A 22,917-nucleotide genomic window follows, 5' to 3' on the forward strand; every position below is an offset into this window, starting at 1 on the left:
TAAAGGAAATACTACTTCTTGCATTGGCACAAGACTATGTTATTTGGCTCCAGGGAAAACAGAGCTTTCAGATATTCAATTCAATTCAATTTTATTTATATAGCACCAAATTACAGCCGAAGTTGTCTCAGGACACTTTCCATACAGAGCAGCTACAGACCAAACTCTTTATCTACAGACACCCAACAATTCCTTCATGAGCAAGCGCTTGGCGACAGTGGCGAGGGAAAACTTCCTTTTAGGAGGCAGAAACCTCGAGCAGAACCAGGCTCTGGGTGGGCGGCCATCTGCCTCCCTGCAGACACATTTTTACATATTCAGCTAACCCGCTGTGCAGGGAGACAAGGATAGGCCACTCGTTGGAATTGATTCATTTAAAGGTGTTTCAGCTATATGATTTTTGATTGACTCCACCCATGTGTATATACACTGTGCACAGATCAATTTCCTGTATGACTTTCCTGTAACTGGTCACAAAATTATTGCTGGAAACTTCCTAAAATTCCTAAAAAATGATTAAATGAAGCAAGTATACGATTCAGCCATTTCCATTTTCACAGTGTACTCTTTCAGTAAGATATAAATCAGGCATCTCAAACCGGTTCCATAAAGGGCCGCGTGGCTGCAAGTTTTCATTCCAACCAAGGAGGAACACACCAGGCTGGAATCAATTAATCAGCTGATCTCAGTCTTCAGCTGATAACTAAGTGATCCCTTGATGTTGATTGGTTGGCCTGATGTGCTCCTCCTGGGTTGGAATGAAAACCTGCAGCCACGCGGCCCTTTATGGAACCGGTTTGAGATGCCTGATATAAATGCTTCTTTATATGTAAGAGATTAACACCAACAGCTTTAATGGAGCTCCACCTCCTGCTTCTCTGGTGGCACTAATCACCCCTCATACAGTCCATTTGTTTCCGGTTGGCGATGATCCCGCCTCCCTGCTGCCCCCTCAGAAACAACATCTTCATTCTGTCGTCTGGCGTTGATGCTCGGTAAAAACACTGACTGCCTCATGTGGTGCTGCTTCCAGTGACGGAGCAGACACCGTGGAGAAAGAGGTGATCTCTGGCGGTCGGGATGGGATGATCGCAGCTGCAGCAGCTCGACGGAGAGATGCGAAGCAGACGGACGGTGCGGTCGGAGCAGAGGAAGGATCACGAAGCTGCCCCCGCTCGCTGCGCCGGAGCTTCACAAAAGGCTCGGCTGTGACCCGACTGGCTCCTGCTCTCTGAGGACGTGCGAGGAAACTGCCGATCCCCCGAAGAGAAGAGGATGGAGAAAAAATAAAAACCCGACGCGATCATCATGGCCGTGCCAGGGCGCTGGAGGCGGTGCACTGAGGCGTTGTAGCGCAGGATCCCCTCAGGTGGTGCCGATGGAGGGGGAATGAGATCGTTTTGGTGACGGCGCGTTTAACAGTAAGCTTCCTTCTACCTGCCCGACGCCACTGGAAGACGATGCCCGGCTGCGGGAGCCGCAGCTGACTGACAGGAATCGGCGCTCCTCCCCTGGACTCTGCAGCACCACGGACAGCGGCCATGACGCGGCTCCGCAGGAAAGCTCTCGTGGCGCTCTTCCTCTTCACGCTCTTCATTTTCGGGGCCATGATGGGGCTCAGGACGCTGAAGCCCAGCGACGGCTTCTCGGACCTGGCCCCCGGCATGGACCTGATCGCGGAGAGGTCCGACAGGAGGCGGCTGGATGTCAAAGACGTGGTGGCGTCGCCGGGCCAGTTCCACGCGGGCGGCAGCGACACTAAGGTGGTCTTCACCAAGTCGGACCGAGAGTACAGCATCTTCTACGATGTTCACATCTTCTACTACCTGTGGTACGGCTCCCCCAGCATGGACAACAAGTACATTCACTGGGATCATGTGCTGGTGCCACACTGGGATCCCAAGATTGCAGTCAGCCATGCCCAAGGAAGGCACGCGCCTCCAGAAGACATCGCCTCAAGTTTTTACCCTGAGCTGGGACCCTACAGCTCCAGGGACCCAAAGGTGCTGGAGGCTCACATGGCCCAGATAGAAGCGGCTGCAGCAGGTAACAGCTCACATGTTTCCCACCTGAATGTTGAATGTTGACATCCCTCCAGGGCTGTAACCAGCCTCCACATCGCCCCCACCCCAGACATTGAAAATTAACTCTCTACTCTTTTCTAATCATTTGGGTTTTCTTAAAAAAAAAAAAAAGGTTTATTTAAAAAAAACTGTGAAAAATACAGAATCCTTAATTTATCGACCTACATGCAGTCAAGTTTACATGCAAATTTAGTCTGAAAATACTGGAAACACCCCATAATAGTTTAATAGTAGAATGTAAACACCTTCCAGGTTGCTAAAACCCCAAATTTCTACACCAAAGTACAGTGTTGGGCCTCATTGGCAGCAGCTTCCCATCCACAACTGTGATCAGCTGACAGTCAGCTGACTGTAGTTTTTGTGTGTGGACAGTAAAAGCAGCCAGATAAGAACATCAGCATCAGACTGTTATAAAACAACAATGAAACCCTGGATAACATTTCATGCCGTTGTTGTTTTTTTTATGGAATTGGTTGAACAAATGGTTTGTTCCATTATAATAATCATAACAGTACACATATAAACCACAGTTCAACTTTGCAACTTTGCAACATTCACTGTCCTTTGGAATCTCTGTAAATCTGCATAGCGCCGTGCACACACTTGGCCTCGCTACACCCCCCCACAACTGGTCACGCTTCATTTCCACCAAGCTGCGTAAAGGGCGGGCTACTTCCTGCGCTGGCGCTGAACGTTGGCATTAGTCTTAAATCATGATGTGTGGAATCATCCAGTGTGGACGTGGTTGCTAGGATACAGGGCTGAGTAAAAGAGATTAAGCGAAACTCAGAAATCCAAGGACTTCCCCATAGCTTAATGTTCTGAAACAAAAGCAGAGCTATTATGGAGGAAACATCTCCATCTCAGTGTTGTACATGCATTCACAGGATAATTATCTTGAGTTTCCTGCATGTGCCCCAGTCCTCCAACCCAACAGTTGCCTCACCTCAAACACCATTCATCACATTCAAACTTCCCCCTCGTGCTGTGGTGCTGCAGGGGTGCTGGTGTTGTCCTGGTATCCTCCCGGGGTGGCAGACGACCACGGGGAACCCACCGAGGACCTGGTTCCCGCTGTCATGGACGCAGCCCACCGGCACAGCATCAAGGTAACTGGTGAGACAACCGGTATGTTTTTCCTTTCTGATGATTTACTGAATGAATGACTTGCCAGTGACGGTTAAATGTTAAAGCTGAGCGCATGTGGTACAAAAATCAGATTCTGACATATGCAGCCAACATGTCAGTTGTAGGATCTGTGCTTTATCTGAGCACTATGGCCTCAAGAGAATACTGAAATCATCATTTGTCAGTGTTGACTTGACAAAAAGCGAGTGTTATCTTTGTGTCAGGCTTCTGGCTGCACATCAGATTGGCCAGAGCCGAGCAGTAGCAGTGTTTTGTGGACTTGGATTAAACCTGGAATATAGACACAGCGCTTCATTCATGGGCAAACCAGTTTGGGACCTAAAAGTCTGCAATGTAAACATCATGAGTAAAGAATTTGAAAATGCCCACACTGCCAAACGTTCACCTTTCACCAACTTATTCAACGATCATGTCTTCTGGAGCTCGGAGACTCTGCAGGTTTGGAGTCTCCGGCTCTTTGTTTCCTCCATTATGAGCACAGTTATGACATTTGCTAATTGTCACCAATGCAAAGCATTCACCAAAGTTGAATACAGCAAAACATTGTCCCAGATCCACTTTGACATTTTTGCTCTTAAATGCTTGCATGACGGGCCCCTAAGAACGCATTTTCTCCAGTTGAGGAAAAGTGTGTCGTGCCCTTTATTCAAAATGCAGCATGTCTTGCGGCTGCATTGCATTCTGGTCCACTGAGGCTCCTGACGGTGAAGAAAGTGGTACCTACCCAGTGGGTCCCAGCGACATCTTCAATTTCAATGCTCTGACCTCAAAACCTGACATTTACAGTAATATGGGCGTTGCAGAGAGATGAAAATGTTCTGCTTTCAGACGGCTTTCTAGCCGAGCCAATGGCTGTTTTTAAAGACTTGAACGGCTTCAGGGTAGCTTTTCATTTTCAGTGTCATATTTACTTTAGCACAGAGGGGGTCAGATATCATAAAGCCGTAAGATGCTGAAGGTGCTTGAGACAGCAGTGGCAAAACAAGCTGTGCACAGACTAGATTCAGCATAGAGAGGACGGAAGAGCTTTCCCTCAGTCTACTTTCGTGCTCCTTATATGGAAGTCTTAGACTGAGAACTGGGTCTCTCTGTGTGTCTCAGTCAGACTTACACAACAGTGTGTATCTCACAGCTGACCTGAAGGCTAATGCTCCAGTGTTTCAGCGCACCAGAGCTGCCGCTGACAAAATACAGGCCGAAGCCTGTGTTTCTGAGCAGTGTGTGTGTGTGTGTGGCCATGTATTACTCATGTTGTGGGGACATAAATCTGTTTACACGGTCACATTGTGGGGACTCACCTTCCTTATGGCAACAAAACACAATTCCCCATGATCTTAATCCTTGATTTAAGGTTAGGGTAAGGTTAGGTTTAGGTTTAAATTAGGGTTAGGGTTAGGATTAAGCAAGTTGTGGGTCAGGTAAATCTCTAGGAAATGAATGTAAGTCTATCTAATGTCCCCAGATGTGATTGAACCTGTCCTCAGTAGATATCATATGCATATTTGTGCCTTGTTGTCATTTAAAGATGCTTTTGACACAGGATGAGTTCCTCTGTCAATAATCAGAAGTAAAATGAAGTTAAGAGGGATTCAGACCACATCACCGGTGTCACAGGCAGGCAGGAGGACACAGGCTGGTCTATAATCCCCTCCAGTGCTCCATACTCACTAATTAAACATAGATTGACCCTGTTTGCTCAGTGAAATGTTGATGTCAGGATGCCAAACAAGAAGAGACAAATGAAAGTTTAGTCGAGCAGTAAAGTGTTGTGTTCTAACGACATAATCTCTCAATATAACACGTAGGCTTTGTTGTAATGTTATTCTCTTAATGACAGCGATCTGAACATAGATGTGATCTGAATATTTGAATCAAGCCCTTCTTCCTTTTATAGTCAACAAACAAGCATGAAATATATGTTCATTACCATCAAGTCTGGCAATGAAAGCATTAAAGCTGCACCCATCACTATCTTTATATGAGCTGTGGGTCAGATGACCATGTGTGATGTGGGGGGTGTCGCTTGTAGTGACAAACCCACAGAAAGTGATCACCCACTTCTGCAGCTCTTCATAGCTTTTTAGCATCTGCAGGCTCATTGTTCTGGCTTTGTTGGCCGCAACTTTACTGTTTTGGTTTAGTCTCACTGGTTTCATCAACCTCATTTCCAGGAACAACAGGCAGCATCCAGCCCTCCGAAGCTTCCCGTCCGGCCCACAGAATATATTGAATTCAGATAATCTAACGAGAACCATCATTGGTTATTTCGCCAATCCCTGGCAATGACCCAAAAAGTCCACAATTCTTAGCTCACCCATTCTACAGAACAAGATTATCCTCCATCCTCTCTCTTCCATGTACCCACCATCAACATCTAGAGCTGTCAGAGAATCACTGAGCTTGTCTGTTAGATACCAGAGGCATCACATAGGATTATTTTCATTGACCAGCTGTCGTATTCACTCTCAAACTGAGTATTTCTGTTTGCTTCCTGGGATCCTGAAAAGGACTTCTGTTGAGATAAGGACTCATTCATCGGTAGCTGAACTGTGGGTTTTGTATTGAGCACTGACTGTTTCCTTGGTGGAGGTCAGAGAGCATGTTTTAGTTTAGCATCTAGTTATCACTACTGGTTTTCCATGTTGTCAGGAGTCTGTTCAGACTGATACAGGCTCATAAAATAACATTCATTTTGTAAGAAGGTGAATAACAGGATAGCTAGAACTAAACAAATGTCATTTTTTTTTATTTAGAAAGCTGGCCCCCACTGTACACTGTGTTCCCGCCACCAAATGGCAGAAAGAGAAAGTTAGCGACTAGCTGGGGAACATAGTGCAGCATTTAGCAGCTAAAGAGCTGAGACCAAAACAGAGCTCAAAGAGTGAATATTGGACATCAAGTGGTCAGAAACATGACTTCAGGTGAATGCCAGCATTTTCTGCTGGATGAGTAAACGGGCAGTTGTCAAACGTGTGGCCTAAAGCAGCTTTAAAGAGCAGCTAAACACAAAAAACATCTCTTCAGTTTTAACGCATTCATATACGTCACGTCTTAGCAATTCTGTCTTTGTGAGCGTGGAGCTGTAATTACAAACAGACATATTATAATGAGAAAGTTGTTCCACTATAATGACATGCACTCTTGAGAAAATGTTCCTGTCAAATCAAAGATTTGTCAAAGAGCACAAATGATATGATGTGTAAGTTGTCCAGAGAAAGCTGATTCAGCCAACATTAGACCCCGTGCTTGTGTTTTTGCGGTTGGTTGATTTTGGTATAAAGCCAAAGCTTTCAGCCATTTTCAGATCTCGAGAAGCGAAGTTGCCCCTGTGCAGATTTCAAGACTTTTCTTTCACAGTGGTTTTGAATTTATCACCTCAGTTTGCATAATGAGCTGATTTCATGTAGCACACAGCAGCACGATGAAGTAAGGTTGCTTCAGGTTAGTGTTTGTCTTTAACTGAAGAAAAGGCAAACTGGTAAAAACTGTTCAGGAGGCCCGTTAGTGGCGGCAGCGCCTTTACACCCGAGGCGAGTGCAAATATGAGAGTCTGCTGGCATCACGCAGCACGAGGGGATCTGAGCAAACGAAGCGTCTTTCATCCGCATCCGTTCCTCGGTTTATTCAGCCAAGCAGGAGCAGATTGAGCTGCGTCTTACCTCGCCAGCCTTTTGTGATTCCCAACCAGTCAGGACGGTCGACAAACCCGAGGCCGAGCGCCAAACGCCGTGTGTTGCCATGGAAACGGCTTAGGAAGACCTTGCAGCCTCCTCTGAAAGATGGAGTGGGCGTCGAGCACTCCGTGTTTGTGGCTCAGCAGCTCTGTCAGTGCTCTACTGTTCACCGCTTCGCTGTGGTAGACATGTTTCATCTGCGGCTGAAGCAAACGAGCACGCCACGGTTTTTCCTGGACAACAGCAGGTGTCCATCGCCCGGCTTTCACCTGCTGACAGAGAGCGTAACACAGTGTTCTCTGTGGCATCGTGCTCATAATCCCAATTGTGGCTAATTTCATATCTTAATTGTGTTCTCCTGAAAAATGTCTGCAGACATGTGCTTAAATCACATAAATCTAAGAGGAGTGTGCAGAAGCTCTTTGAAGTTTTAATCATTACTTAGAAGTAGCTGAAAAAGATTTCTGAGACAAGTGGGTCAGTGGAATAGATGCCACCCTGTGTCACCTGAGTGTGTTGACAGATGAGACGACGATAAGGGAAAAGCCCGCAGGGATGGTTGTCATCTCTCCTCCTCCTCTCTGCTCCATCCAAGAAATCCTCAGCATCCTGCCGCCTATACTTAGGTTCTGTCTGCAATTCAGCCCCCTTCTATCTTTATACGAGAGGAAAAGGCCACCGCTTGCCTGCCAGGTTTCTCGTTGATGACTGATGGCTCATGGACTAAGGTGCCTCACCACAGGGAGATTATTTTTATACCATTTGTCAGGCAAGCAAGAATCTAAGCACATTCGATCAGTCTGTATCAGTTAACCTGAGAAAGCATAGAGGAAAATAGAACTGCACTGAAATTCCACGTTTTAAAATAATACCTGGACCACGAGTGGTGGTGTAGAGAAATGTTTAATGTGCAAGTCTCGTTATAGTTTATATCTCATGTCCTACCAGCTCTAGCATGAGGACGCACGTTCAGGCATGAGGGTGACATGATCCTTATTTCTGCCAACTGTACAAGCTAATGTGTGGTAATTAATGGATCAAAGTAAAACGGTCAAAGAATAAAGGTGCAAGCCGCAAACAGTGCAGGAGATAGCAATGTGTTTGTTAAAGCTCTTTCCCGGAGTGCTGCCACATTTGTGGAAAAGTCATATTGTGGTTCCAGGTGGAGCTGTCTGAAGTCTGATCAGTGTCCTCAAGTAATGTGAGTGGAGTCAGCATCAGTTGGTGCTGAAGACTATACATTTGAACCTATAAAAAAAATGTGGGGGTGTAGAGTTAGAAATAAGTGAGATCTCTGTAGCTGCTCCTCATCTCTGCTGCAGGCTGGAGGCTGGAGGCTGGAGGCTGGAGGCTGGAGGCTGGAGGCTGCATCAGCTTGCCCGATCTCCGACCAAGTGCCATTTGAGTTGCCTTGTGGCTAAACTCTTCCAGCAATGTGTTTTGATAGATTTCAAGCCATGTGAAGCTATAAACCAGTGTGAGCTGTAAAGCGATGCCGTGAAGTGTTTTGTTTGTTCTCTGCAGAGAGGCTATTAAATGTGTGACAGACATTTCCTCTGTCAATCATCAGGAGGCACGCGCACATTCAGAACTTCCATGTAGGCATTGGGCAACAATTATCAGCACAAAAGAACAGCACCAGCACGCTGTTGCTCTCGTTCCCCATTCTTCATCTATTACACATGTACATGAGTGACGGCATGTCAACCACTGATGAATATTTGTAGACCAAAAGTCATGACTCATCAAGACCATTTATGGTTAAAATGTTGTCATTTGCATGTATGATGAAGGCAGAATTCACGTGGAACATCAGCATGTGAGAGATTCTAAAACAGAGATGCTTTATAAGGGTCATTTTAATAGAACTTTAATAGAATAGTCACTTTGTCTATCTGGGTTGTAGTACCAGGATCCAGTCTCCACTTTTTAAACTCTGTCTTCTCTCTGTTTCCACTGAAACTTGTCTTGATAGTGACATGACCTTTTCCTTCCATATTGCTTTGAAAGGCACAGTTTCCTCCCTCTGGTTTCAATCTAGCCCCATTTGTCACATTCGCTCACACTCTTTAGCGTTCACCACGCAAACCGTAGGTGAAAAGTTCAAATGCTATTTGTTACCCAGCAGTGGTTTGCATCTTCAAAGGTATTATCCAGCTTTGACAGATGTCTACTATCTGCCCTGAAAGATAAACAAGCCACAACTGAGCAACAGGTAAAAAAAGGGCTTGTTTTTCCCCCTTAGGTTCTCACAGGTAATGCAGTGTGACTGAATTATGGAGTAACATTCAGAGTACTGAAGTCAGAAACAGTGCTAGTGTTCATCTGCACTTGGTTTCTCCCATCAGAGAGCACAATTCAAACACAGCCTTAAACCTGAGCATGTGTGCATTGATTAGCTGGATGTTGACAGATGCTGTATCATACAGAGCTTCTGCATTGCTGTTCAGCATTATGAATATCCTTTAACTGGATTTTTTTTTTTTATTTGCATTGATCTGTCTCCTGTCTTTTATCGAACAGGACTTGATTTCTCAGCTTGATCTTAGTCCTCTTTGGACTTGAGGCCTGTATCACAAAGCAAGTTCATTAAAGTGTGGCTCTCTTGGTGTTACCTGGCTTCACTCAGCCGCAGAGGGTAACCACTAGCACAAAGATGGATATTTCTATTAAGTTTTCCTATCAGGCTGTGGCATGCTCATGTGAAAGAGGCCCGGGATGTGAATTACAAATGACATTGTCAGAGGCACGAACGAATGAGATGAAACTGTGATATAATTGCAGGGAAATTTGGTTATAGCAACAGCAATTTAGCATTTGTCTGATGTTGTATTTATAATCATGGGAGTTTATCAATAGTGTGGATTATGTCTCCAATGAAAATAAATAGTTCATGTTATTCTGAGCTGCAGTGATGGAATAAGAGGCTAAAAGCATCGTCACTGTCAGGAACCCTGCTGGGAATGAACAAATCTCTTAATGAAAAATAACTAAAGTGCCGCTTTAATCGTGATTATGCATTTATTGTGCTAAACTATCCCTCCGTGTATTCAAAGCTCTGTTTTAAAACCAGAGTGGAGCTGGAAAGCCTGGAACTGCAAAAATGATTCTGCTGACCTATAAAAAGACGTGTTGCTCCTCAATTAGTGGTCACTGTATTATAAAGTCAGTACTTGTAGGAATGATATTAGTCCAGTGAGCTGATTGGTCAGTAAACAGGCTGTTGGCAGGTTCTGATCCTCTGGAGTTAACCTGTTTCAGAGCACATTAGCTGAGCAACATCGACATGATGCTGTCACGATGCTGAGCAGTTTGATATTTGAGTCTTCACATTCAACCACTGTGGAACAAGTACTGCACCTCTCGAGTGGCCCCAAAATGACCCTCCAGTCAACACTGTGTGTCACAGAGAGTGTGACCAAATAATTAACGAGGTCCACAGACTGCTAATTAAATGTTGCCTTCGTACTGGCTGTCCATCAAACCGAATAATACTCTGGAATAATGGAGACCTGATTGCTCAGTTTCACTGCGTAACCCCCTGTTTTACAGGTTTGTGTGTATTTATGATGCGCTTTTCTAACCTTTTTGCTAACATCCGTGTTCAAATGTGTTTCGCACAGGTGGCTTTTCACATACAGCCATACAAAGGACGGACGGACCTGAGCATGCACGACAACATCAAATACATCATTGACAAGTAAGTTGTCTGTCTGTGCTCCCTCTTTCCTCTGCGTCTTCGCTGACCACAGGGCTGAACTCCGCTCCCCACATCAGCGGCTGCTGACGTTAGGAGTCTGGAGATCTGGTGAAACATGAAGTCCAATAAGGGAAGGCGAGGACGGTGTTTGTTAAATATAGATGTCTCCCCTGTGATCCTGCTGTAATGGATCATCAGGTACCTTTTGCTCTGACTTCAGGCAGTCTAACTGTGTGTCAAAGGGAACCCGACTTCATTGGCTACCTCATAAAATTTGAAGATGTTCAGCTTTTTCCATAACTAAAAGCACCGTATAAAATATGTTAGCTGTGAGAGAGAGACAGGGAAAGGCTGTGAGGTTAATCAGATAGTGTTTCAGCCAATAAGATATTTAGTAGTAGCCTGATTTTAAAAAAAGCCCCTGATCTCACACTGTGACTCGGAGCGAGAATAAAGAGGCTCACTGATGCCATGTTTATAACGATACAAGCCTGGAGGAAAATCAAAGCCCAGGCTAGAGTGCTTTGAGTTGAATCCGATTGCTGGACTTTGGATATTGCTGCCAGTATTTTCAGGAACCCACTGTGCCGACCATCTGTATAAAATGAAACAAAAACTGGAGGGACAGAAAAACAGACGGTGGTTTCAGTAAAACACAAATATTTTCTGAATGTCCGACTCAAAGTCAACCTGAGAAATCTTTGCTGTATTAAAGGTGCTGTGTGTGGCATCTTAGCATCATTCCGTTTGAATCGGCGTAGTTACAGTTGCCTGGCTAGCACGCTGACTCTGGATCACGCTAATGTACATGGCAGTTCAACTTCATGTCACTAGCATTTAGCTTGTTAGCTTAACTCACTGTCATTGCTCTCCTATTTTAGCAGTAATTTTACATTAACAATAACTTCAGTGGCTATGTCTAATCTGAAAGGTGTTGCTCGTGGTGGCAAACACAGGCATTTGTCACCCGTCTCTGCAGGGCCCCTCCGCTCTGCAGAGCATTTCAGCATCTTTCAGCTCATTCTTGCTTTTGGTTTTATGGACCTCAGACTACTGTGTTGGTTCAGTCTCACCGTGCTCATTAACCTCGTTTTCAGCCGTAACAGGCAAGACAAGTCCATTAAACCCCCTGGACGTTATCTGCATAGCACCAAACAGTATACAGACGATGTTAGCCGGAACATTTAGCAACTACAACCTCACCAGGACCAGAAGTGTTGTTCTGTGTCTACAAGGTGTCTCTGTAGCAGGGCTGCCCAACATGGGGCTTGTGGGCTACAGCTGGCCCTCCATAAGGTTTGCTTTTGGCGCGCCAGATGTTTCCAGTGGGGAAAAAATCTATAAGTAATGTTTATTCTATATTGCAACAGCTTGAAATTCAGCTTTTCTTGTCCCTCTCTCTTGTTTTTCTCAGTTATGGAAAGCATGGCGCCTTCTACAGATTCAGGTCCAGCACTGGGCGAGTCCTGCCTCTCTTTTACGTCTATGACTCCTACCTGACGCCACCAGAGTCCTGGGCGGAGCTTCTCACAGGTAAAGGCTCCCACAGCATCAGAGGCACGCCTTACGACGGCGTTTTCGTCGCCCTCATCGTCGAAGAGCGCCACAAGCATGACATCCACGCCAGCGGGTTTGATGGCATCTACACCTACTTCGCCTCCAACGGCTTCTCCTTTGGCTCGTCACACCAAAACTGGAAGGCCATCAAGACCTTCTGTGACGCAAACAATCTGCTGTTTATTCCCAGTGTTGGTCCAGGGTACGTGGATACGGCTGTCCGGCCATGGAACAACCACAACACCAGGAACCGGGTGAACGGACGTTACTACGAGACATCCCTGCAGGCAGCTTTGTCTGTCAGACCAGAAATCGTCACCATTACTTCCTTTAACCAATGGCACGAAGGCACGCAGATAGAGAAGGCTGTACCCAAGAAAACAGTGACCCGTTTGTACCTAGACTACCAGCCCAACCAACCAGACCACTACTTAGAGCTCACTCGCCAGTGGGCAGAGAATTTCAACAAGGAGAAGGACAAGTGGCTGATGTGAACATGACTTTATTTTCCTGGTAGATGCCCTGAGCATGACCAGAAATGACATTAAGTCCGCTTTGTGAAAAGACAATCCTCTATGTTCATCCACCTACCTGTTTGTCTTAACGCTGAGTACTTATTGATCAGATTTCCCTTAAATGTTCACTCTACCCTTACTGTTTTTAATCACTAACATTTTTGTACAGATTATTATGTCACTGACATGTTGAAGCTACAGTGGTACGAGGTCACAATGATGGACGGCTAATCAATCTTTTCCTGAAGACAGCTCTGTACAGTGTCTGTTTGTGACATCAAGAAAGTGCATCTATGTACAGTAACTCTGCCCTGTTGGGATTTTTTTCTTATTTTCTTATGATGAAACACTGTTTTTTCCTGTATTTCTCTCAAGACAAATTAAAATTTGTGTCTGTTTACTGTTGGCGGATCAGTGGTGTCACTGCACAAGAAAACCAACTTCTGAGAAAGGTTATAAATAATGGAAGAGGTGAAAGCAGCACCTGGGTTGGAGGAATGCAGCGCTGCAGTCATTTCCTGCAGACAGAGTCTAGTTTCAAAGCTGCGTGTTTGTAGATGGTGAAATAATCAGCGTGCATAAAATACAGAAGGTGAATCGGGAGCAAAAGGGTAGGAAAAGCTTCCCTAGGAGGTCTAAATTATGGGCGCGTTGAAATTCAGAGTCACAGTGGGTTAGGGTTCTCTAACAAATGACTATTCCATTATGCATGCAAATTAGTTCGAGGGCCGCATGGACACTGATTGGGTGGTGTCACTCCTAGGAATCCAGGGATAGAGGCTCAGTTAGAGGCATGTCTCAATGAGACTCCACAGCTTTATCATACCTCATGTGGTTCCTGCAGTACGAGAGAAGGAAGAGATGAAGCAGACAAGAGGGTTTGTAGGGGATGGTTGTGAAAGTGAGACAAACAGGAAAGAAAGGCGTTACACACAGCCATTGATAGTGGTAGGCACAGGAAATTGATTTAGAGCAAGGCTTTGTGTCCATTCCTCTCTAAGCTTTTTCATAATAAGATAAACTTGACTATGATGGGTCCTGTTATTCAGATATGGTGGCATTCATATGGATGCCTGAACTTCTGTTCAGATTTGTCTGTCATAGATAGATAGATAGATAGATATACTTTATTTATCCCAAGCTGGGAAATTGCAGTGCATTGCTTGGTTTTGTTTGTTAGGCTACCCAAGCAATCTAGTTGCCAATAAAAGTTTGCGCTTTCGGGTTAATTCCAAAAGTTGATTTGATTTTGTTCACATTCCTGTGTCCTTTATCCATTTCATGCAGGTGACTGGACGGCATTTATGCAGCGCTTTTTTAGTTTTTCCTACCACTCAGAGTGCTTTAGAACACATGCCGGCATTCGCCCATTCACACAGTGGTGGCAGGGGATACCATGCCAGGTGCCACCTGTTCATCCGGAGCGATAACCATTCACACGCACACTCAAACACAGATGGCACAGCTATCAGGAACAACTTAGGCTGCAGAATCTGGCCCAAGGATACTTCTACATGTAAACTGCAGGGGCCGGGGATCAAATCACAGACCTTCTGATTAATGGACGACTGCTGTACCTCCAGAGCCACAATTCATGTAAACTACCCCAAGCATTCCTCGCTAACAACTAGACATTTCAAGCAGTTTTCTCGGTTTTCTAAATGCATAAACCTCAGAGCAGCTTTCACTGAGCAGCCCTGACTCTAGGTAGATGACAAGGGGCGATACGCTCTAGTGTAATTTACCACTGAAGCCTGAGTGGGTGCCTCCATGCCAGGCAATTGGAAGTAGGTTCCAACTGCCTGGCACGGATACTGATCCAGGCTACTTGGATCAGTGTCCAAGAAGCCTGGCTTCACCCCTCATTTGAATGAGAAATCGCTGAAGCAAAGCTGATCCCTCAGGACACTGTAATGGGAACGCCTGTGCCCATGAAAATGCTGTTAGTACCTGGCTGCTGGCAGCCCACAAATGTAAGTTATCAGAGCAGCTAATCGCTGCTAAACTACAGTTTGGGATTTAAAATTTCTATCTGATTTTTTGCTGGGGAAAAGCCTCTTAACAGAATTTAGATCCTTACAAGAGAGTAAAATGCCTCCCCGGGCACAATGAATATAACTACTACTGCAATTACCAAGTGCTAGTGCCTAAACTATAAGTATTAACTGCTGCTCTGTTGTTGCCCTGCCTGCAATGTGTCTCTATATGGCAATGTGGATTTGTCAGTCCATCATTTTGGATAGCTGTTTAATAAATCATCATGAAGTTGTTTGTAGACATTCACTGTCTGCAGAGGATGAATCCTAATGGATCCTTCAATTTTCTCATCTAGTGCCTTCATCACGTCAAATTTGAACCAATAACCAATAAGAACATCAGCATGTTGACATTAGCATTGAGCTCAAAGCACTGTTATGCCTAAATCTATCTATCTATCTATCTATCTATCTATCTATCTATCTATCTATTTAGCAGTGTGTGTAGCATGTGCTGTATTGTTTTAACATGGACAATCAATAGTTCATCAGTAATGGGTCAGTGTTATAGATGCCACATGGGGATTGGGGAGTGGGGGATGGGGGTTGTTCTAGAATATCTTTGGTATCATTCATAGAAAACCACTACATCTTGTACTGGTATTTTGATATAACAGAGCAGAGCTTCAGTTGAGAGCTTCATTACATTACTTTACAGTGAGCAAAGTTGTTTCCAGCGCTTTTCTTCACCTTTCAACATAGAGAGCACATATCCGTAACTTTGCATGGCTGCGTTTCTATAGTCTTCAAATTAAAACGCACCTCTCAATGTGACGTCCTGTCGGATCCGTAAAACTTGTCAGTACAAACTAAAAACGCGTAATCACGAAAAAAAAAAATATGTTTCCGCCCGGTTTCGAACCGGGGACCTTTCGCGTGTGAGGCGAACGTGATAACCACTACACTACGGAAACCACTGCGTCGCTTGGACACGTGACTTGTACAAGAGGAATCCAGTTTAATATCTACGGTTGAAAAAGCGTCTTTCTAATCTCTTGTAAATTGCACGTTAATGCAGTCAGTGTTTCTGATGGACGTCAAAAGTTTATAAAGCTGTTTTAAACCACTACTGTCGTTTTCGCTATTATGTCATTTCAAATGTGAGAATATTTATCGGGCACTAACTCGTTATCAAAATCTAAAGGGCGATTTTACAGACCATATTAGACCAAAATCTAGCTCAAAAAACACCACACTGCCTGTGTTGGATGAACATGGAGAGCCTCTCCTGTATGGAGGTCTACATGTATAAATACATAAATAATTACATAATTAAATGCTTGAATTAATGTATAATTTATAATAATATGCTTAAATAAATGAATAAATAAATATAGAATTTAATAATTAATCGTCACCATGCATAAATAAATCACAAATTAAATATAGAAATATTGCATTTATTTATTTATTTATTTCATTTTTTATTTCTTTATGCACTAATTTATTTCTATACACATTTATATATTTATACATTTTGATATTTATTTATTAATTCGTATATTTACTTATTCATTTTCTTATTCATTTATTTATGAGTTTATAATTTTATTAATTTATTTACTTAACTACCCCTAACCCTACTTGTAATGATTGATATTAAAATGGAAAATCCCAGCGATGATACAGAAAGAACACCAAGGAAGTATATTTAAAGTTAAATCTTATTGGTGTAGAGCATCTTCTTGACTTTGAACTACAGATTTCCAATAATACCAATCAAGGCCACTGATTGCTATCTTAAAGGGCAATGAAAGGGAAATGAAAAACAACAGAACAAGAAGAGATTCTGACTTTCCCTCGCCAAAATTTAGCTTCTGACAGCTTCTGCTCACGTGACAGGACTAGCCTGGTTGGTGCCAGTGGATGCCTTAGGTCATCTAGTTTGATGTGATAGCAGTGTACTGACTCCAGCGTTAAAACTGAGCCTGCTACAGCCGCTGAAATCAATATTCAAATTAATCTAGCCGCCAGTGACATGGCTATCTTGCTGGTGTTGAACCGGGTGCTGCCATCTTGAATTCAGCAAAAATGGTAGATTTAAGTTCAACCAAAAATGGCCCTGGCTTCCAACAGATTTATGATATATGTATTTATTTTGACTTTTAATCATCCACTACATGATTACCTTGGTTGTCAACTTCCACTGGAAACACAGAACAGCCACAGATGGATAGTGGCCAGGTTGATTTGTTGAAGCGTGTTTTGTTTAGTAATAGTGATTGTGAGTGGGACAGATGCAACCTGACTAAACCCAAATATTCACTTGCGAGTGTCTCCAGATGGCCTGCAGCTGCCAGCATTTCTGAAACTGCTCATTCTGCAAACATGTCCTAAAATTCAGATGAGTCATGCAAGAGCAACGTAGAAAAACACCCAGTTTAAAAAGCAATAAAATCACTCACTCCAATCCCCAAACAAAAGGCCACATTAAACAGCAACACAGTGACAGTTTATTCAGAGCTTCATACCTGAGACCTGCACTTTCAGCACACTTCCAAATTGCAGGCCTTTTGCCATTTATTCACCATCACTGGATAAACGCTGAATATCTTGGACTGCTGGCAACACTGGATGGGTGGCTTCAAAAAGTATAAGTGACACAGTTGATGAATCATCTCTATATGTCGGCCTCTACCTATAGGAGCTCATTAAAACCACTTGCATCCACACTATTACTGATCATTTTGAATCTTATTCCAGAAACCTGTTTGTGTCTCACCATCCCAGTTCACAGAAAGACACTGTGCTTGATGAAGCTTTTCTGTTCTCACTGAGTATGTACTGCAGTGTTTACAGTGTTTGTGTTTAACAGCTCCACCACATACATCCCGCAGCCTACGTCACTTTAGAAACCCAACACCCGCCAGCAGCCTTGGGATGTTGGTGCGATGTCCAGTACAGTTCACCCTGCGAGCTCATAAACTCAATATCTGAGCTACTCAAAAAGCTTCTGTCCACTTCTCTGTGCATGGCAGAGGCTGCTGCATGTACTAAAGTGTTCAACATTTCTACAATCTATCCTGTGTTTCAGCTGGAAAATCATGGTAAAGTGGCTCCATCTGCAGGCTTTGATGAGTTTGTAGGTCTGAGGATTGCATTTAATGTTGAAAATATTGAAAGGATTTTAGCTATGACTGCAGACGACCACATGGCTGGACTTCCACAGGGTTTGAGGGCCAACGCTGTATTCTGTATTTCCAGAACACCATTATAAATATATGTGACATTTATATGGAGACTGTGACTGCTCCCTGTAATAAAATAATTAGCTCAATTATCCAATTCACAACTGATGTGCTACGTGTCATCACAACTCATCTTCATAAGTGTGTTCACACCGCCACCTTTACTTGAGGAAGATCATTTGCAGTCGTAAGGTTGTCATGTTCATGCGGAATTAAATGAAATATGTTTTTTTGCAACCGACTCAGGCCATCCAGAGGGTCACGCGATGAATCTGAGGGGTGGTGAGATGAATAATCGGGCAGGGAAGAGGAAAACACAAAGAGACACATCTGTTCGGCTTTTATATTGGATAGCTTGACTTCTGGGCCTGAAACAGTGATTTAAATAAAACCATCTGAGACGTTTAGAGGAGAAAAGTCTCTTAGGTTCGACTGCTACTCTGTTAATATGATAGGAAATAAAATATACAAAACACTGTGTGATAATTATACATATATGTACAAAATTAAGGACAATATTAAGAATTTAGGTTTGCATGTGTTCATTTATGTAATGAATGACTGAACATTCATGAAGACCTTCCCCCTTTTTCACAATAAGAAAACGAGCTTGGAGAGCGAACACTCTTCAACACAAAAGCCCTCTGCTGGAGTTCGTGGGCCCCCTGGACTCACTGCAAACCCTCGAGCCTGTCTGTAATAAGCTCTTGTTGAGTGAGTGAAAGGAAGGACAGATCCCCCTTTCTTCATTATTGCACCCAATGCAGGTTTCTACACAGACACTAAGCTCATCAAACAGACTCACGAGCTACTCAGCAGGACCTGAAGTAATTAAACTCAGCTCCACCTTTGCCAGCTGCAGTATATACTGTAGGTTAACCTTCACCTTTCCCCTGCTGCCGTCTGGAAAGGGACACAGAGGTTCCTGCTGCCACACCAGCAGACTGCAGAGCAGCGGTTACCTCAGGCTGGGAGACTCCTCAATTCATCCACCATAAAAAAAACATGCTTTATTTTTATGACTCATTATTTATTCATTCATTGATAGAATTTTTGTTTTGTGGGTGGCATAAAGGGACTGCAACTAGCATTTCATTGTCCAACCCTGTGTTCTGCAATGATAAATAAATGAACCTTGTACCTTGTAAAAGAAGTGGTAAAAGTTGGCAACCTCTCTCTGAAAGCCGGTTTGAAATACACCAGCCCCTCGATATTGATTAGAAAATATATTAAATTAAGATCAACCGACAAACATTTTGATCGAGTGTAATAAACTGTCAAACTAATACCTTGTATCCTGGCTGTAAGAAAACATCTTTTCATAAGCCTGTTTACAGGAAAGCTGTTAACACCTCTCATATAACCATCGCTATAATGGCAGCATGGCAACAGGCCCTGAGATGATCTTATTACCCCACGCTGTCGACAGAGGTGTTAAAACACAAGCCGTGCCTAATTATAACCAGAACATGAAACCACAAGTTTCAGCCTGTTGTCAGCTAAAGTCAGTTTTCGATGCGCAGACATGCAGTCTCCAACCACTCAGGTGAGTGGGAGCGTCGAGATGCTTTGCATTAATGCAGAGTTTAGCAGACCAGACGCCTGAACGATGAAGCACAGATATGAGTGAATGCTGGTAAACATAGTGTACAAGCTGAGAATGGTTTCATGAACACAGACGACAGGCAGACCACAACCCTCACATGCATTTCCACTGTATCGCCCCCGTGACTATCCTTTCATGTAATATCCTGCTTTCTTTTCCTTTGGTATCTAACTGCAAGTGACAAGTGGATGGTAGGGCCATCAGGACAATAACCATGCATCGAGCGATAGTTAGATCACTCACAGGTTCATGAGGGGATGCTGTTAGAGGAAACATTTCGTATTTTAACAAACAAACTTAAATACACTGTCTTTCCATGAGCTAGATGAGAAGATTGATACCACTCATATCTGTCCGTTCAATGTGACGGTGGAGCCAGGAGATAATTAGCTGAGCACATCTTAGATTAGGACGGCCACCGGAAGAGACTGTAGGAAGTCCCTGCTCCCTAACCCTAACCCCATAAAACCATCAATCATAATTTTTTCACTTTGGATTTTGCATGAGTTAAACAAACAGGATCTAACATGTCAGCTAGTGAGCTTTACAGGTGCAGGTCGCCAGGTTTTCTTTCGTCATTTTGACAGACCCTGGATAGCCTGTTTTCAGTCTCCATGCTATGCTGAGCTAACCATTTCCTCGCTATAGCTTCTTATTGAATGGACAGAACGATTGATCTCATCCAACTCTCAGCATCAACATCCCAAAATGTCAAACTATTCCTTTAACATTGAATTTCACTGCTCTCTGCCAGAAAATCCCAAATCCACCCATTCACATGGAAACACCAACATTTGAGAAAAGTCAGTCCAAATAATCGTAAGTGTGTAGCAGAAATGGTTTCTTTTGCTTTCCTGTAGCCCTTTGCGGGGCCCTTGGCCCCCAGGTCAGGAAGTGCTGAAGTTTTTTCCTGAATAGATGTCAATAGGGAGGCGCTTTTTTTTTGCAGCTTGGTGAAATCAGTGTGATTAATAGGATCATCACTCTGACATCATCAGTTATTTTCTCAAACTCAGTCTATGTTGCAAAGATCACTGCACATAGCAAATCTTACCTTTTTTTAATTTGTCATCAATTATGAAGAAGTACTCACAGGCAGTGGTTAACACATTTCAGTCTGTGGCAATTCAGTGCCAGAGCATCTTCCCTCAGAGACAGGCGCTGGCAACATCTCAGTGGCGTTTTCACTGCAGCGGAAATCAGGCAGAATATGTGATCGTCACATTGAGTCAGTCCAGAAAGAGACGTTGTGGCTATCACCACTCTGCCACAATGACTTTAGGGTTTGGTCTGGTTATTTTAATAACAGAGCTGATACTCAGCAGAGACGCTCCAGTTGTCTTGTAACAGTCATCTGTTACATCTTAGCAGTTTTTTAGTCATGCTAGCAGAGTGGCTCTGCGGATGGCAATGTTCAGCTGGTCCACCACTTTGGTCCACTCTAAAATATCTCAAAAACTTTTGGATGGATTGTCATGAAATTTTGTACAAACATTCATGGTCACCTGAGGATGAATTGTAATCACCTTGTCAATCCACTGCTTTTTCATCTTGCAAACATACGTTCAAAGAAGTTTCAAATTTCAATTTGTCCAATACTTTGATTTACGAACAAATACCTGCAAAACCAATGCCATTCCCATCAGCCTCAGCTGCAAAAGGTAGCATGCTAATGTGCTAAACTAAATTGGTGTTGATGGGATTATTTTACGTGCTAAACATCAACATGTTAGCATGTACAGTAGATGGTGACATTTAGCTTAACACACTGTGCCTGAGTACAGCAGGACAGAGCTGCGAGCACTCTCAGACTCTCCGCCTCGTTAAACAGGCTCAATCCTTCATGTTCGGTCGACTTTTGTGTGAATCTGAGCAGAGCTCTTCATTTTCATTCCGGCTGCCTCTGATGATATTAATCATGTGACAGAGCTCCACGGGAATAGTACAGAACACATCAGTGCTTCTGTAGCATGAAAATCATGTCATTAATTTAATTTATGCAGTAACTGCTTCCAATTACTGTTGAACATAGGAAGCAGAAAAATGAGTCCTAATCTACGGATAAGAAGCCTATTTGCTCTTGCTTCAAAATTAGAAATAAAAGCAATCAGTCATGCCACTCCAGCCTAATCTGAAACTGACTAAATCAGGGGGCTTCTTACAGTTTGCTTCACCCACTTTTTTTCACCTATAAACAAATTAAGACTGAACCAGAGGAGCCAGGGGGCTGCGGGAGCAGGTAATGAGCTTGTTACTTCATGTGCGAGCTCGCTGTATTGTGATTAACAGTGATGATGAGTTTGGTTTTCCATGATATATGAAGGTGTTTTGTGCTGATATTCAATATCTTAAATTTTTATTTGATATGATCTGTTTGAAAGCTCTTTTAACCCAGGCCTGCACAGAATAGATCACCGGTGATCACTGCAGAGTGCACGCATCGCGTCCAACCTGATCCCGACTTGCTCTAATATTATCCGCAAGTTGGCAACAGTACCATATGAGATTGAGGGGGCCGCTGTTTTTAAAGCCAGGCCCCAGCTGCTCTCCACTGACTGCAAGACCCGGGGCATGATGGGAAACACTTGGCGTCAAAGAGCTGTTATTTCTGTGCAACTGTAATATTCAACGCAAATTATGGGTCGGTAGTATCTTGTTGGCCAATAAGGTTTATCTGTTAACAAACATATATCATGTGGTTGATAACAATGATAATTAAGGTTATATATGAAGCAAAATGAGCAATTACAATGTGCTTTATAATGCAGACATACGAAGAACAAAGGATAGAATGAAAATGCCAAATACAAACACATTTCCACATATATATGATTAGAAACAAATATGAATAAATCAATAAATACAGATTAGAGAAAAGCCTGATCTGGTCTACTTTTCCAGGTGAGCCGCAACTCTTCTCCAGTGAGCCTCACGTCTGCTGAGCTGCAAGGACTGGTAGAAAATTAATGTGCAACTACCTTGATGAGCGATTATTTTTTTTAGGTTTGAAGTTTGAAGTAAGTAAGTAATGCTGAACATTCAGGTCCAGGGTCTTAAACGTGAAGATTTGCTGCCTGAATTTGACATGACAGTAAAGTCATTATCTTTGTTATTTAGACTGTTGGTCAAACAAGTTATTCTTACGTTTCCTGACATTGTACAGACCAAACAACTGATTAATCAAGAAAATAATCTGCTCATTATTAGAATTGATATTGAAAATATTAGTTACAGCCCTAATAATCAACTCACTTAACACAGCACAGGTGGGCATCTACGTTTGTTTCAATTGGAGGAATTTTAGCATAACAACAGTCCCTGGTCTGCGCTATTTTCCCACCTTAAACTACATTTAAAAGGTGTGTGTTCACAACACACCTTGTTTAAAATGTAACTATACTGTATCTG

The 22,917-nt window shown here is 43.3% G+C and overlaps 1 protein-coding gene and 1 non-coding gene across 2 annotated transcripts; one reads left to right on the top strand and one right to left on the bottom strand.

Annotated features, from left to right (window-relative positions):
* The first annotated feature begins 961 nt into the window (after positions 1-961).
* Positions 962-13,079, top strand: maneal (mannosidase endo-alpha like). Its single transcript, XM_041955743.1, has 4 exons — positions 962-2,046; positions 3,084-3,193; positions 10,531-10,607; positions 12,022-13,079. Exons 1-4 carry the CDS (start codon positions 1,542-1,544, stop codon positions 12,656-12,658), a joined length of 1,329 nt encoding a protein of 442 aa, XP_041811677.1. The 5' UTR covers positions 962-1,541; the 3' UTR covers positions 12,659-13,079.
* Positions 13,080-15,556: 2,477 nt separating this feature from the next.
* On the bottom strand, positions 15,557-15,629 carry trnav-cac. The gene has a single exon. It is a non-coding gene; the product is annotated as a tRNA-Val (tRNA).
* Positions 15,630-22,917: the final 7,288 nt, after the last annotated feature.

This window comes from Chelmon rostratus, chromosome 16, assembly GCF_017976325.1.
Source record: "Chelmon rostratus isolate fCheRos1 chromosome 16, fCheRos1.pri, whole genome shotgun sequence".
Lineage (NCBI taxonomy): Eukaryota > Metazoa > Chordata > Actinopteri > Chaetodontiformes > Chaetodontidae > Chelmon > Chelmon rostratus.